At 41.0% G+C, this 15,854-nt stretch overlaps 1 protein-coding gene across 2 annotated transcripts in view; it reads right to left on the reverse strand.

Moving 5' to 3' along the window:
- LOC143770046 (cGMP-dependent protein kinase 2-like) overlaps positions 1-15,854 on the reverse strand; it is a 363,231-nt gene that overhangs the window by 101,853 nt on the left and 245,524 nt on the right. For both annotated transcript variants that reach the window (XM_077259271.1, XM_077259272.1), the window contains one exon: positions 15,137-15,238. In XM_077259271.1, the coding sequence (XP_077115386.1) occupies positions 15,137-15,238 (102 nt within the window). The remainder of the gene's footprint in view (positions 1-15,136; positions 15,239-15,854) is intronic.

The following is a 15,854-nucleotide window of genomic DNA, read 5'->3' on the forward strand; positions in this document are numbered from 1 at the left end:
ATTGTTTTCTCGTGACATATTGTACTTCATGTTAGTGGTAAAATTTATTCGATATAACTTGCGTTTATTTGTGAAAAAAATGGAAATTTGGCGAAAATTTTGAAAATTTTGCAATTTTCCAACTTTGAATTTTTATGCCCTTAAATCACAGACATATGTCACGCAAAATACTTAATAAGTAACATTTCCCACATGTCTACTTTACATCAGTACAATTTTGGAACCAAAATTTTTTTTTGTGACGGAGTTATAAGGGTTAAAAGTTGACCAGCAATTTCTCATTTTTACAACACCATTTTTTTTTAGGGACCACATCTCATTTGAAGTCATTTTGAGGGGTCTATATGATAGAAAATACCCAAGTGTGACACCATTCTAAAAACTGCACCCCTCAAGGTGCTCAAAACCACATTCAAGAAGTTTATTAACCCTTCAGGTGTTTCACAGGAATTTTTGGAATGTTTAAATAAAAATGAACATTTAACTTTTTTTCACACAAAATTTATTTCAGCTCCAATTTGTTTTATTTTACCAAGGGTAACAGGAGAAAATGGACCCCCAAAGTTGTTGTACAATTTGTCCTGAGTACGCTGATACCCCATATGTGGGGGTAAACCACTGTTTGGGCGTATGGCAGAGCTCGGAAGGAAAGGAGCGCCATTTGACTTTTCAATGCAAAATTGACTGGAATTGAGATGGGACGCCATGTTGCGTTTGGAGAGCCCCTGATGTGCCTAAACACTGAAACCCCCTACAAGTGACACCATTTTGGAAAGTAGACCCCCTAAGGAACTTATCTTGATGTGTGGTGAGCACTTTGACCCACCAAGTGCTTCACAGAAGTTTATAATGCAGAGCCGTAAAAATAAAAAATCATATTTTTTCACAAAAATGATCTTTTCGCCCCCAATTTTTTATTTTCCCAAGGGTAAGAGAAGAAATTGGACCCCAAAAAATGTTGGCCAATTTGTCCTGAGTACGATGATACCCCATATGTGGGTGTAAACCATTGTTTGGGCGCATGGCAGAGCTTGGAAGGGAAGGAGCGCCATTTGACTTTTCAATGCAAAATTGACTGGAATTGAGATGGGACGCCATGTTGCGTTTGGAGAGCCCCTGATGTGCCTAAACATTGAAACTCCCTACAAGTGACACCATTTTGGAAAGTAGACCCCCTAAGGAACTTATCTAGATGTGTGGTGAGCACTTTGACCCACCAAGTGCTTCACAGAAGTTTATAATGCAGAGCCGTAAAAATAAAAAATCATATTTTTTCACAAAAATGATCTTTTCGCCCCCAATTTTTTATTTTCCCAAGGGTAAGAGAAGAAATTGGACCCCAAAAAATGTTGGCCAATTTGTCCTGAGTACGATGATACCCCATATGTGGGTGTAAACCATTGTTTGGGCGCATGGCAGAGCTTGGAAGGGAAGGAGCGCCATTTGACTTTTCAATGCAAAATTGACTGGAATTGAGATGGGACGCCATGTTGCGTTTGGAGAGCCCCTGATGTGCCTAAACATTGAAACTCCCTACAAGTGACACCATTTTGGAAAGTAGACCCCCTAAGGAACTTATCTAGATGTGTGGTGAGCACTTTGACCCACCAAGTGCTTCACAGAAGTTTATAATGCAGAGCCGTAAAAATAAAAAATCATATTTTTTCACAAAAATGATCTTTTCGCCCCCAATTTTTTATTTTCCCAAGGGTAAGAGAAGAAATTGGACCCCAAAAAATGTTGGCCAATTTGTCCTGAGTACGATGATACCCCATATGTGGGTGTAAACCATTGTTTGGGCGCATGGCAGAGCTTGGAAGGGAAGGAGCGCCATTTGACTTTTCAATGCAAAATTGACTGGAATTGAGATGGGACGCCATGTTGCGTTTGGAGAGCCCCTGATGTGCCTAAACATTGAAACTCCCTACAAGTGACACCATTTTGGAAAGTAGACCCCCTAAGGATCTTATCTAGATGTGTTTTGAGAGCTTTGAACCCCCAAGTGTTTCACTACAGATTATAACGCAGAGCCGTGAAAATAATTTTTATTTTTTTTCTCAAAAATGATTTTTTAGCACCCAGCTTTGTATTTTTACAAGGGTAACAGAATAAATTGGACTCCAAAATTTGTTTTCCAATTTGTCCTGAGTACGCTGATACCCCATATGTGGGGGGGAACCACTGTTTGGGCGCATGACAGAGCTCGGAAGGGAAGGAGCGCCATTTGGAATGCAGACTTAAATGGATTGGTCAGCAGCCGTCACGTTGCATTTGCAGAGCCCCTGATGTACCCAAACAGTACAAACCCCCCACAAGTGACCCCATATTGGAAACTAGACCTCCCAAGGAACTTATCTAGATGTGTTTTGAGAACTTTGAACCCCCAAGTGTTTCACTAAAGTTTATAGCGCAAAGCCGTGAAAATAAAAATTCTTTTTTTTTTTTCACAAAAATGATTTTTTAGCCCCCAGTTTTGTATTTTTACAAGGGTAACAGGATAAATTAGACCCCAAAAGTTGTTGTCCAATTTGTCCTGAGTACGCTGATACCCCATATGTGGGGGGGAACCACTGTTTGGGTGCATGACAGAGCTCGGAAGGGAAGGAGCGCCATTTGGAATGCAGCCTTAAATGGATTGGTCTGCAGGCGTCACGTTGCATTTGCAGAGCCCCTGATGTACCCAAACAGTACAAACCCCCCACAAGTGACCCCATATTGGAAACTAGACCTCCCAAGGAACTTATCTAGATGTGTTGTGAGAACTTTGAACCCCCAAGTGTTTCACTACAGTTTATAACGCAGAGCCGTGAAAATAAAACATCTTTTTTTTTCCACAAAAATGATTTTTAGCCCCCCAAATTTTTATTTTCCTAAGGATAACAAGAGAACTTGGACCCCAGAAGTTGTTGTTCAATTTGTCCCGAGTACGCTGATAACACATATGTTGGGGTAAACCCCTTTTTGGGCGCACGGGAGAGCTCGGAAGGGAAGGAGCACTGTTTTACTTTTTCAACGCAGAATTGGCTGGAATTGAGATTGGACGCCATGTCGCGCTTGGAGAGCCCCTGATGTGCCTGGACAGTGGAAACTCCCCAATTCTACCTGAAACCCTAACCCAAACACACCCCTAACCCTAATCCCAACGGTAACCCTAACCACACCCCTAGCCCTGACACACCCATAATTCTAATCCCAACCCTAATCCAAACGTAAATGTAATCCAAACCCTAACCCTAACTTTACCTCCAACCCTAGCCCTAACCCTAACCCTACCCCTCACCCTAACCCTAAACGTGACTGAAATACGTGTCACTAAAATACGTGTCACTAAAATACGTGGCACTGAAATACGTGGCACTGAAATACGTGGCACTGAAATACGTGGCACTGAAATACGTGATACGTGGCACTTAAATACGTGGCACTGAAACACGTGGCACTGAAATACGTGATACGTGGCACTGAAATACGTGGCACTGAAATACGTGGCACTGAAATACGTGGCACTGAAATACGTGGCACTTAAATACGTGGCACTTAAATACGTGGCACTGAAATACGTGGCACTGAAATACGTGGCACTGAAATATGTGATACGTGGCACTTAAATACGTGGCACTGAAACACGTGGCACTGAAACACGTGGCACTGAAACACGTGGCACTGAAATACGTGGCCCTGAAATACGTGGCACTGAAATACGTGGCACTGAAATATGTGGCACTGAAATACGTGGCACTGAAACACGTGGCACTGAAACACGTGGCACTGAAATACGTGGCCCTGAAATACGTGGCACTGAAATACGTGGCACTGAAATATGTGGCACTGAAATACGTGGCACTGAAATACGTGGCACTGAAACACGTGGCACTGAAATACGTGGCACTGAAATACGTGGCACTGAAATATGTGGCACTGAAATACGTGGCACTTAAATACGTGGCACTGAAATATGTGATACGTGGCACTGAAATACGTGGCACTGAAATACGTGGCACTGAAATACGTGGCACTGAAATACGTGGCACTGAAATACGTGGCACTGAAATACGTGGCACTGAAATATGTGATACGTGGCACTTAAATACGTGGCACTGAAACACGTGGCACTGAAACACGTGGCACTGAAACACGTGGCACTGAAATACGTGGCACTGAAATACGTGGCACTGAAATACGTGGCACTGAAATACGTGGCACTGAAATACGTGGTACTAAAATATGTGGCACTGAAATACGTGATACGTGGCACTGAAATACGTGGCACTGAAACACGTGGCACTGAAATACGTGATACGTGGCACAGAAATACGTGGCACTGAAATACGTGGCACTGAAATACGTGGCACTGAAATACGTGGCACTGAAATACGTGGCACTATGACTGTCAGAAAATGTTCATTAAACGGTTAGGGGTGAGGTTAGGGGTAGAGTTAGGGTTAGGGTTTGGATCCCTTTATCACCTTGATGGTGGTGGGTGGCTTTTCAGTGTGTTTTCTGTTTTTTTTCGATAAAAATGCATGCGTTTTTAACGCAAACAAACGCATGTGCTTAAAAACGCAAGAAAATACTGCAGGTTGTATTTCTGAAAATGAACGCATGCAGAAAAAACCGCATGCGTTTGAAAACGCGACCAAACGCGTACAAAAAAACCGCATGCGTTTTCAATGTCAAATATAGGGAAAAAACGCATGCGTTTTTTTGTGCAAAAAACGCTGCAGACAAAAACGCAAGTGTGAAACCAGCGACGCTTTTTATAGCAAAAAAGTTTTTGCGTCTCCACATTTTGAGACCTATAATTTTTCCACATTTTGCTCCACAGAGTCATGTGAGGTCTTGTTTTTTGCGGGACGAGTTGACGTTTTTATTGGTAACATTTTCGGACACGTGACCATTTTTGATCGCTTTTTATTCCGATTTTTGTGAGGCAGAATGACCAAAAACCTGCTATTCATGAATTTCTTTTGGGAGAGGCGTTTATACCGTTCCGCGTTTGGTAAAATTGATAAAGCAGTTTTATTCGTCGGGTCAGTACGATTACAGCGATATCTCATTTATATCATTTTTTTATGTTTTGGCGCTTTTATACGATAAAAACTAAAATATAGAAAAAATAATTATTTTGGTATCGCTTTATTCTCAGGACTATAACTTTTTTATTTTTTTGCTGATGATGCTGTATGGCGGCTTTTTTTTTGCGGGACAAGATGACGTTTTCAGCGGTACCATGGATATTTATATCAGTCTTTTTGATCGTGTGTTATTCCACTTTTTGTTCGGCGGTATGGTAATAAAGCGTTGTTTTTTGCCTCGTTTTTTTTTTTTTTTTCTTACGGTGTTTACTGAAGGGGTTAACTAGTGGGGCAGTTTTATAGGTTGGGTCGTTACGGACGCGGCGATACTAAATATGTGTACTTTTATTGTTTTGTTTTTTTTATTTAGATAAAGAAATGTATTTATGGGAATAATATATTTTTTTTATTATTATTTATTTAGGAATTTTTTTTTTATTTTTTTTTACACATGTGGAAAAATTTTTTTTTTACTTTTTTACTTTGTCCCAGGGGGGGACATCACAGATCATTGATCTGGCAGTGTGCACAGCACTCTGCCAGATCGACGATCTGCTGTGCAGGGCTGCAGGCTTTCCAAGTGTCTGCTCTGAGCAGACACTCGGTAAGCCACCTCCCTCCCTGCAGGACCCGGATGCCGCGGCCATCTTGGATCCGGGACCTGCGGCGAGGAGGGAGGTAGGAGACCCTCGCAGCAACGCGATCACATCGCGTTGCTCCGGGGGTCTCAGGGAAGCCCGCAGGGAGCCCCCTCCCTGCGCGATGCTTCCCTATACCGCCGGTACACTGCGATCATGTTTGATCGCGGTGTGCCGGGGGTTAATGTGCCGGGGGCGGTCCGTGACCGCTCCTGGCACATAGTGCCGGATGTCAGCTGCGATATGCAGCTGACACCCGGCCGCGATCGGCCGCGCTCCCCCCGTGAGCGCCGCTGATCGATGATGACGTACTATCCCGTCGGCGGTCATACGGGCCCACCCCACCTCGACGGGATAGTACGTCAAATGTCGGGAAGGGGTTAAATTCCGTCAAAGGCCTCTCACCAAGCGGAATCAGACTTCCTTGTTTGCACTGATGGGGAGCAAACACCCTGAAACAAGAGTTTGAATGTAGTGTGTCTGGTTTTGCTTCTAATTCGAAGTCTTTTGTTATTTTTATGTTAGTTCTCTGACCGAGCAAGCACTCCGCCCTTCAACATGTGGTGGTTTTCATTACAGAAGGATCCTACAAACCCATTAATATAGGCTTTACTGAGAGAGGTGTCCACATTCATCAAGGAATTCAGACTTCAGCCTAAGAGATCTATTAATATTAGATATCTAGCGACCCATCAGTTTTGAGACCACCTTGACATTGGTTGATGGGCAGGCATGAATTGGCCAAATTATGTGCTAAACGTCTCATTTTTTTCCTAGTATTCAAAAGCCATATTGCTATTCATATTTCAGATATTTCACACTGACATGCTTTAGCATGAGAGAGGGCAACTTTTTTTGTATATTGTATATGGAGGTGGCTGCTCCTTGTATGCACCTATTGGCACTAGCTTGGATGTGCCAGTCAATCTTTTGCTATTTGTATCCTAAGGCATGTTGCAATGCTTCTTAAAGGGTCGATACTGATTTTATGCAAATCAAGTCCTTTTCCTTTTTGAAGAGTCTATTTGCACATTTATTGGAAGCCATGGGCTGATTCCTTACTGAGTAAGGTGATTCTATAATTTGTATAGCCTCATACATAAAAAATATGAGTCCTTTTGGTCCTTTGCCCTATCTTCCATTTTCAGCCCCATTGGACATTGCGGATCTCTTTTCCACACACGTGGATATGTGACATCCATACCATTTACTTGGCACGTACCCGTAGGAAGGGGAAATAGAATACAGATAGAGTCTTGTAAAGTTATACTTAATTTTAAAATAAATGAGTCATACTTTGCACATTTTTAATAGAGTCCCTATTCAAGTACTATGGGATAACTACTAGGTGACAAACAATAGCTGACAGGTGAGAGTGAGCCCCTGACAAAAGTCACAACTTTACTGATAGCAGCCCACATCTCATAGCGTGAGCTCATGTCCTCTAATAAACTGTATGCAGACATCTTGGATGAATTTCACTTAGTTGTAATTGCTAATTATTATTATGATGATCTAAGTTTTTTTTCCTTGAATGATCTGCACTTCAGTAATATTGCTCATGAAATCCAACAAAACCTCTGTGTCAGGTAATAAACAATTCACTCATGTGGCAATTTAGTACAATCTGCTTCCTCTGAAGGAGCACTTATTAATGCATTAAAGAAAGAAAGAGATGGAGGTTGTTGCCATGTAACTGGACGCAGGGTATTGAGCGATGAATTTTTAATGTTGTTCATAAAGACACATTAAATTGCTCTGAACATTATGGCCGGCGATAGAAATGAAAATTTGTTGGCGGCAATTGAAAAGCCAGCTTTTGTCCATTTAACTCAATTTCAAATGTGTATTGTCGAAAGCAATCATCTACATGGCAGAGAATAGGATTTAGCTAAAAGTTCATTAACCACTTCGCTATAGAAAAACTGAATTAGGTAGGGTATACACATAAGGCTGTATTCACATTGTGTTTGTGGCAGCTGACTTTTATTTGATAATTGTATAATCAAAGCTCTGATTAGGAAAAGAGGTGTACAGGTCGGTATACAGATGTAGCCAGCATTACCTTGACCTATGACGCATGCTACTGCATTTACGTAGTGCATTAATGCTATTTGCTTGGCATGTGCACCCATTTTCCTTATATTAGAACAACAGCAAATTACGAATCTTTGATGCAACAAATGAACAAAACAACCTGTGACGTATTTGATGAATGCTACATCTCTGTTTTTTCTAAGATGCATAGCCATCAACATTTCAACAAAATTAAGAAAAGATAGGCTTATGAATATCGGCATGTGTCAACATGACATTCTTTCGGCATACAACATGTAAATGGAACTGTATGGAACTATTCATCATAGTCATCTGGAGCATATACTGGTTAATATGTCAAAAATAAACACAAGCACGACATGAATAGGTCTTAGAGGAACAAAAAGTAAACCTAACGTAGCAATTTGGAACTTAGTTTCTTATATGCAAAGAGATAAGTCTATCATCATAAAATATTTCTAAGTAAAGCTTTTCTCAAGACATTCGAACTGAATTTCAGATGAAAGTAGACATTTTAAACATCGTCTTAAATCCAATATGGAACACCAAAATGAATAAGGCTATGTGCACATGTTGCGGATTTGCCTGCAGATCCGCAGCGGATTGGATGCTGTGGATTCTCAGCAGTTTTCCATCCAGTTTACAGTACCATGTAAACCTATGGAAAACAAAATCCGCTGTGCACATGGTGCAGAAAATACAGTGCGGAAACGCTGCATTGTATTTTCCGCAGCATGTCAACTCTTTGTGCAGATTCCGCAGCGTTTTACACCTGCTCCTCAATAGGAATCCGCAGGTGTAAAACCGCAGGTGAAATCCGCACAAAAAACACACGAAATCCACGGCTAATCCGCAGGTAATCCGATGTGCGTTTTACCTGTGGATTTTTCAAAAACGGTGCGGAAAAATCCGCACACGAATCTGCAATGTGTGAACATAGCCTTAAAGACACATTGGATGGTTGTGTGGTCAAATCAAATCTAGATCGAAATCCTACTGAAATGTTGGAAGGGGATTTGAAATGGACTGTGCGTGAAAGAAACCCTCCAACATTACACAATTGAAAAGATTCTCCATAGTGCCAAGAATTAAATTAAGTAGATGTAAAAGAATCAGAGACCTGCTGGAGTTTGCAGTTTATATGAAAGGAATCAGTCCCAGGTATTTAGGTTTAAAATGTAGCCACTCTTGCTACGTTGGGTATGTCTGAAATAATTTAGTAAATAAAAAATATTTCAGGTAGCCAATCTGTTACAACAGGAGAAGACAGACATGTAGTCATTGGGCCTTGTAGACTTATCGATACCATATGCTTTTGCTTGTGAAATAACTTTTTCTGGCAAAGCTAAATGCCCATTTGTCAAACTCTACTAGACAACATAGTGTCAATGGCAGTGCCTTCACATCTGGCCATATACTTGTTTTTTTCCAATTAAATCACTTTCATCCACTGAAGTCAAGATGAAATTTTGAACATATTGAGCATGTGTTAAGAAACTAAAAGAAAAACATTTACATGAGGAGTCCTTACTTATTAACACTATTGCATGAAATCAATGTATATTGTGTCTGTCATTTTCAGTGATGTCTTATGATTAATGTCTCTTTGGTGAAAACCGTTTATAAAACAGACACAAGCTCTACGTCGTCTGACCTGGAGAACATGTTTCATTCTGTCTTCACGTATTAATAAACACAGTATCACTTAAAGAGAACCTGTCATATAAAAAGCTATTGCACTGCAAATACGGGGTTATTCTGCAGATTACTAGCTTACTAAAGCCAGGAAGCAGCCACAGTGAAAGGCCGGCTACTGGGAGGAAATTAACTTTATCCTCCCCTCCCAAGCAGCATCCGGTTTTGAGCCATGGAGGCACGACCGGTGAGGCTCCAATCACCGCTCAGTACAAAGTGAGAGTCAGCTGTAACCAGGTCCCGACACTGACTGACAGCCGGCTCTGCACTAATACACTGCTAAGCTGTCAGTCAGTCAGTGTCCGCACCTTAACTAAGTATTCAGAAGTGACTGAAACCTCTGTGATTGAATGTCAGAGGCTGCCGTGAAGAATAAAGTTAATTTCCTTTTGGCAGGCATGCTTTCAGTGCTACAGTTTTAGAACGGATTTATTAAAAGCAAAAAAGGTTAAAAAAAATTTAAACATGAATTAACCCCTTCACCCCGAAGCCTGTTTTCACCTTCCTGACCACCTTAATTTTTCCTATCCCACCACCGTCAATTTATGAGGTCATAACTCTGGAACGCTTTAATATATCCCACTGATTCTGAGATTGTTTTCTCATGACATATTGTACTTTATGATAGTGATAAAAATTCTTTGATATAACTTGCATTTGTGAAAAAATCTGAAATTTGGCGAAAATGTAGAAGCTTTTGCAATTTTAAAAATTTTATTTTTATGCCCTTAAATCAGAGAGTCATATCACACAAAATAGTTAATAAATAACATTTCCCACAAGTCTACTTTACATCAGCACAATTTTTGAAGCATAATTTTTTTGTTAGGAAGTAATAAGGATTAAAATTTGACCAGCGATTTCTCATTTTTAAAACAAAATTTGCAAAACCATTTTCTTTTGGACACTTCACATTTGAAGTGACTTTGAGGGGTCTGTATGACAGAAAATACCCCAATTTGATAACATTATAAAAACTTCACCCCTCAAGGTACTCAAAACCTTATTCAAGAAGTTTTTAACCCTTCAGGTGCTTCACAGGAAATAATGGAATATGGAAGGAAAAAATAATAATTTTCTTTCACAAAAATTTTCCTTAAGAACTTTTTTTTTTTACTTTCGCAAAGGTATCAGGAGAAAATGGACCATACTATTTGTTGTGCAATTTCTTCTGAGCTTGCTGATACCCCATAAGTGGGGGAAAACCACTGTTTGGGCACACGGCTGGGCTCAGAAGGGAAGGAGCGTCATTTCACTTTTTAATGTAATATTTGCTGGCATAATTAGCGAACACCATGTCATGTTTGGAGATCCCCTCATGTCACTAAACAGTGGAACCATTTTGGAAACTAGACCCCTTAGGGAACTTATCTAGATGTGTATCACTGTGTTACAAAGGTTTTGTCCGTGAGATAGTTTTGAGTGTTCCTGATAGATTTTTTTCTTGCTGATTGCAGAAATGACTTCAGATTTTTCCTATCACGTAAGGTTTTTCAGAAATGATACAAAACATTATAATATTCTGTTATAATTCTAAAAACTCATATATGAACTTTTTCTGAAACAGTATATTCCGAATTTTCCACTGAAATAACATAAATCGCTAATCTACACTTTTGCAAGCACTTATTATGTGAATTCCGTTCAGGCGCAGTGAATCATTAGGCTGACTGTGTACGGAGCAAACCACAACTCCTGGGCAGGGGAGGAATCAAAAGACAATACTGACATTACAGCAGGGGATCGCTGAGGATTCATTTTGTGAGGTCAAATATTTCACTGACAGTTTTTAAACAATATTTTACCTCACAAAATGTATCCTCTGAAATCTCAAGAGAGCACAGACGGGAGAAGTCAGCACATGGGGAAAGAGAGAGTGGATAGGTGGGTGAGCATATGGGGGGAGAGATTCTCAATGCTGCAAAGCCTGCCCTCATTGTGACATTACTGCCCTCCCGACACGATGGCATGAGGCCTCCATCGAGTTACTATCATCGGGCCTCCATCTAGTTACTATCATATATGAGATTTGCCTGAATACTTTTCATTGTAAAAACTGAAGATTTATTTCAAAATGTCGCGTTGGTGTCTCAACAGCAGTGATAATTTCTGCTACATATGCAGAGAATATACAATGAAAGCACAAAAGAAGGAAATGGCTCCACTTGTTAAGAAAGCATATGCACTATACTTTGAATGTTCAATTGGAGATCGGGACAAACAGTGGGCAAGTCATATATTCTGTGCATCTTGTTCTAGAAGCCTTAGAGCATGGCTGAATGGATCACGACCTTCAATGCCATTCGCTGTCCCAATGATATGGAGTGAGCAGAGAGATCATGTAACAGATTGCTACTTCTGCCTTACAAATGTAACAGGATATTCAGCAAAGAACAAGAAATCAATTGAATATCCTAATCTTCCTTCAGCCTAAAGACCAGTGCCACATGATGAGTCTCCGTGTTCCAAAGCCGCCCAAAGTATGGACAATGAAGGATGACGAAGATGAACTAACAATGTCAGTGGAAAATGAAACTGCTGCAGACCCAGACTTTGAGCCTTCTACATCTAATCCACATCTGCTCAGTCAAGCTGATCTGAGTGACTTGGTCAGAGATTTGAAATTGTCAAAGAGGCAGGCAGAATTATTGGGATCAAGGCTACAAGAACGGAATCTCTTATTACCAAGAACAAGAGTTTCTTTTTTTCGCAGTCGTCAAGAAGACCTTAATCAATTTTCCAACCATGTCGACAGTTTAACCTTTTGCAATGATGTCTTGGGGTTGTTTGGTGCTCTTGGAAGCGAACATGACCCGAAGGAATGACGACTGTTCATTGACTCGTCAGTTTTAAGTCTGAAGGCTGTTTTACTACACAACGGAAATATCTACCCTTCTATACCTGTTGGACATGTCGTACACATGAAAGAAGCATATGAGAATACGGAGTTACTGATGACCCACATTAATTATAGAAATTAGAATTGGAACATATGTAGTGATCTAAAAGTTGTTGCACTTCTTCTTGGGCTGCAGCTTTGATATACCGTACCAAGTATTGTTGTTTTATTTGTGAGCTGTGCACGAGAAATGCACTATTTCAGAAAGGACTGGCCACTCCGTGAAAACCTGGTTGATGGACAGAAGAATGTTAAACGTAATCCTCTTGTTGATCCAGCAATGATATTTCTCCCTCCTTTGCATATTAAACTTGGGCTTATGAAGAATTTTGTCAAAGCAATGAAAAAAAGATTCGGAAGCCTTTTCTTACTTGCAACAGAAATTTCCAAGAATAAGTGATGCAAAGATTAAAGAAGGTATTTTTGTTGGCCTACAGATCAGAGATATAATGAATGACAGTAGCTTTGATGGTCTTTTGTAAGGTGCTGAACAAGTGGCATGGAGAGCCTTTAAAGATGTGACCTTCAACTTCCTTGGCAACAGCAGGGCACCGAACTTTGAACAACTCGTGGACAACATGCTCACAGCATATCATTTGATGAAGTGCAATATGTCACTAAAAATGCATTTTCTGCATCGGAGCAACATTTGACAGTCAGGGAATCAGGCATCTTAGGTCCTGCTCTGAGCAGGCAAGGCACTGACACGTCACCTTCCCTGGAGGATCCCTCGGCCATGTTGCAGCTGGGGGTCTCCATGGAGACCATCAGGGCAACGTGATCGCATTGCATTGTCCTGATGAAAGCGTGCAAGTAACCAATTCCCTGAGCAGATGCTCCTCGATGTCACTGTCACTACTGACAGCAGCATCAGTGGGGTTAAATGCCCACGATCGGTGCTAGCTCTGATCATGGGCATTGCTGCAGAGTGTCAGCTCTCACATAGAGCTGACATCCACACCCGATCACCGAGGCGCTGAGCGACTTACATATACTGCTGTTTGTGAGAACACAGCTCTCGCAGAGCAGTATATGTGTGGCGCATGTCTGGAAGGGGTTAAAGGCTATGCACACCTTCACTTTCAAGTTTTCTTTAACTGAACTTGTCAGCACAATTTTGTAATGTATAGTAAAACCATGGCTGTAATGGTGCTATATATTATTTATTACATTGATACTTTGATAATTTGGTGTTTTTTTGCCTCCTCTGTTTGAAATTTCCTCTTCAAACAGAGGAAGTAGGTCACTAAAAAAGCAGTGACCCATTATTTAAGACTGGGGGTAGCGAAGGGGCTAGAGGAATCATAGACAATGAGAAGAAGACCCAGCCTCTGTGCACCAAAATCTAAATAGCCTAACACTTCAAATGCTGATTACAGAAGATCAACAAAAAGGATTTCTTCACCAATGGTATCATATCAATCAGTATTACAGTGCCATTACAGCCATATCTTTACTATACTGTTACAAATCCGCAACTTATGGTGTCCTAGGGATGCGCTGAATGACAGCTCTGCCGCCCTATGAGATCAAGGGATGACTAAGCTCTCAGGATTGTGACAGCTCTACCGCCCAATTGGAGACAGAGGTGTGACTATTGTGATTGACACCTCAGCCATCCTGGCTGGGTCTGTGGCATCTCCTCCAGGTGTCATTTGTTCTGAGTATTTACCGGGCTATTTAGTACTCTGACAACTGTCAAACTTTTGACAATTCTAGCTTTGCTTAAGTGGTGTGTGTGTTTGCTCTGTGCTCTGAGTTAAATCTTGATCTCCATTGATGTTCTTGGATTTACCTTTTGACCATCCGTCTAACTTACCCCTTTGCCTTGATCTGCTACCTTCCTGATACTCTGACCTCAGACTGTAACCTAAGTACACTTTTCTCTGTTTCCTTTATCTATTACAAGCACTCTTAGTACTGACCACAGACCTCACTGTAAGTCCTTTAGTAGAAACTATCGTGACATGTATATTATAAAATCATGCTGACAAGTTCTCTTTAATGTTTATTTGTTTCTTAACTGCAAAGATACGCAACTTTCTAAATAGTTTTCATTTAAAAAGTTTTACTATTTATTGCTGCAGTATCCATCAGAGTTCCTGCTCCAGGTTGAGCTCTTGCTCTGCTCTCCTCTTTCTCAGTGTTAGAGATAGCAGAAAAGAAATGGGTTGCACAGAGATCCTTATAGTGTGGACAGAGAGGAGAAAGCATGTACAGTTTCAGGAAGGGCAGAGAAAACTAGCCATAGCAAAAGAAGTAATGTACAAGAGGAGAAACAAATTCAGATTAGGAGATGGTTGGATAGATCAGCTAATGAAGGTAGCAGCACCCTGGATACACACAGGCTTCACACCCAGTCTATATTACCATAAGAAACACTAACACATGGGAAACATGAAACTTAGATCAGACTGAATACTGCATTTCATGGGGTGGAAAATGAATGAGTGAATGAAGATTGCAGACTGAAACTTATTGCCATTTAATAAAGGGAGCCACTAACATATCTAAAAAAATGTTTTCCGTGTCAAAGGTATCACAGTGCTTAGATATGCTTTATTTACTAAGAATAGAATATTTATGTATGACACATTTTCTATGCAGTGATTTCATTGGAGATCTGTATCTATACAGGATGTTTCACAGTGACATAAACGTGACATAATATAGACTATCGTGCAAGATGCAAGAGTACAAAACGAACCCATGATAGTGAAAATCTGTACAAACAGGAATTTAGAGATAGCTAGAATGTGTAAAAGTTTTACCTGGCATTCCTCCTATCATGGTCATTGAGAGCAAGCTGGAATACATATTCCCGCAGGTACGTCTGTAACTCCTGGTATGTTCCAACCATTTGATTGAAAGTGCTGGTTGAGAAAAATGAATGAACAAATTAAATTACAACTATCTAGGCTTTATTAACTTAACAGATCTCAGCATCAGAAGCTAGTCTTTTGTCTCATTAAAGGGAACCTGTCACCCCCAAAATAAAAAATGAGCTAAGCCCACCAGCATCAGGGGCTTATCTACAGCATTCTGGAATGCTGTAGATAAGCCCCCGATGTATCCTAAAAGATGAGAAAAAGAAGTTTGATTATACTCACCTGGGTGGGCGGTCCAATCTGATGGGCGTCGCAGTTCGGGGCCTCCTATCTTCTTAGAATGATGTCCTCTTCTTGTCTTCATGCTGTGGCTCTGGCGCAGGGGTACTTTGTCTGCCATGTTGAGGGCAGAGCAAAGTACTGCAGTGTGCAGGTGCCAGGCCTCTCTGACCTTTCCCGGCGCCTGCGCACTGCAGTACTTTGCTCTGCCCTCAACAGGGCAGACAAAGTACGCCTGCACTGGACCCGCAGCATGAACACAAGAAGAGGACGTCATCGTAAGAAGATGGGAGGCCCCGGATCGCGATGCCTATCGGAGCGGACTGCAGCGGGACCACCCCTGGGTGAGTATAGTCTAACCTCTTTTTCTCATCTTTCAGGA

This window comes from Ranitomeya variabilis, chromosome 4 (genome assembly GCF_051348905.1).
Source record: "Ranitomeya variabilis isolate aRanVar5 chromosome 4, aRanVar5.hap1, whole genome shotgun sequence".
NCBI classification, from domain to species: domain Eukaryota; kingdom Metazoa; phylum Chordata; class Amphibia; order Anura; family Dendrobatidae; genus Ranitomeya; species Ranitomeya variabilis.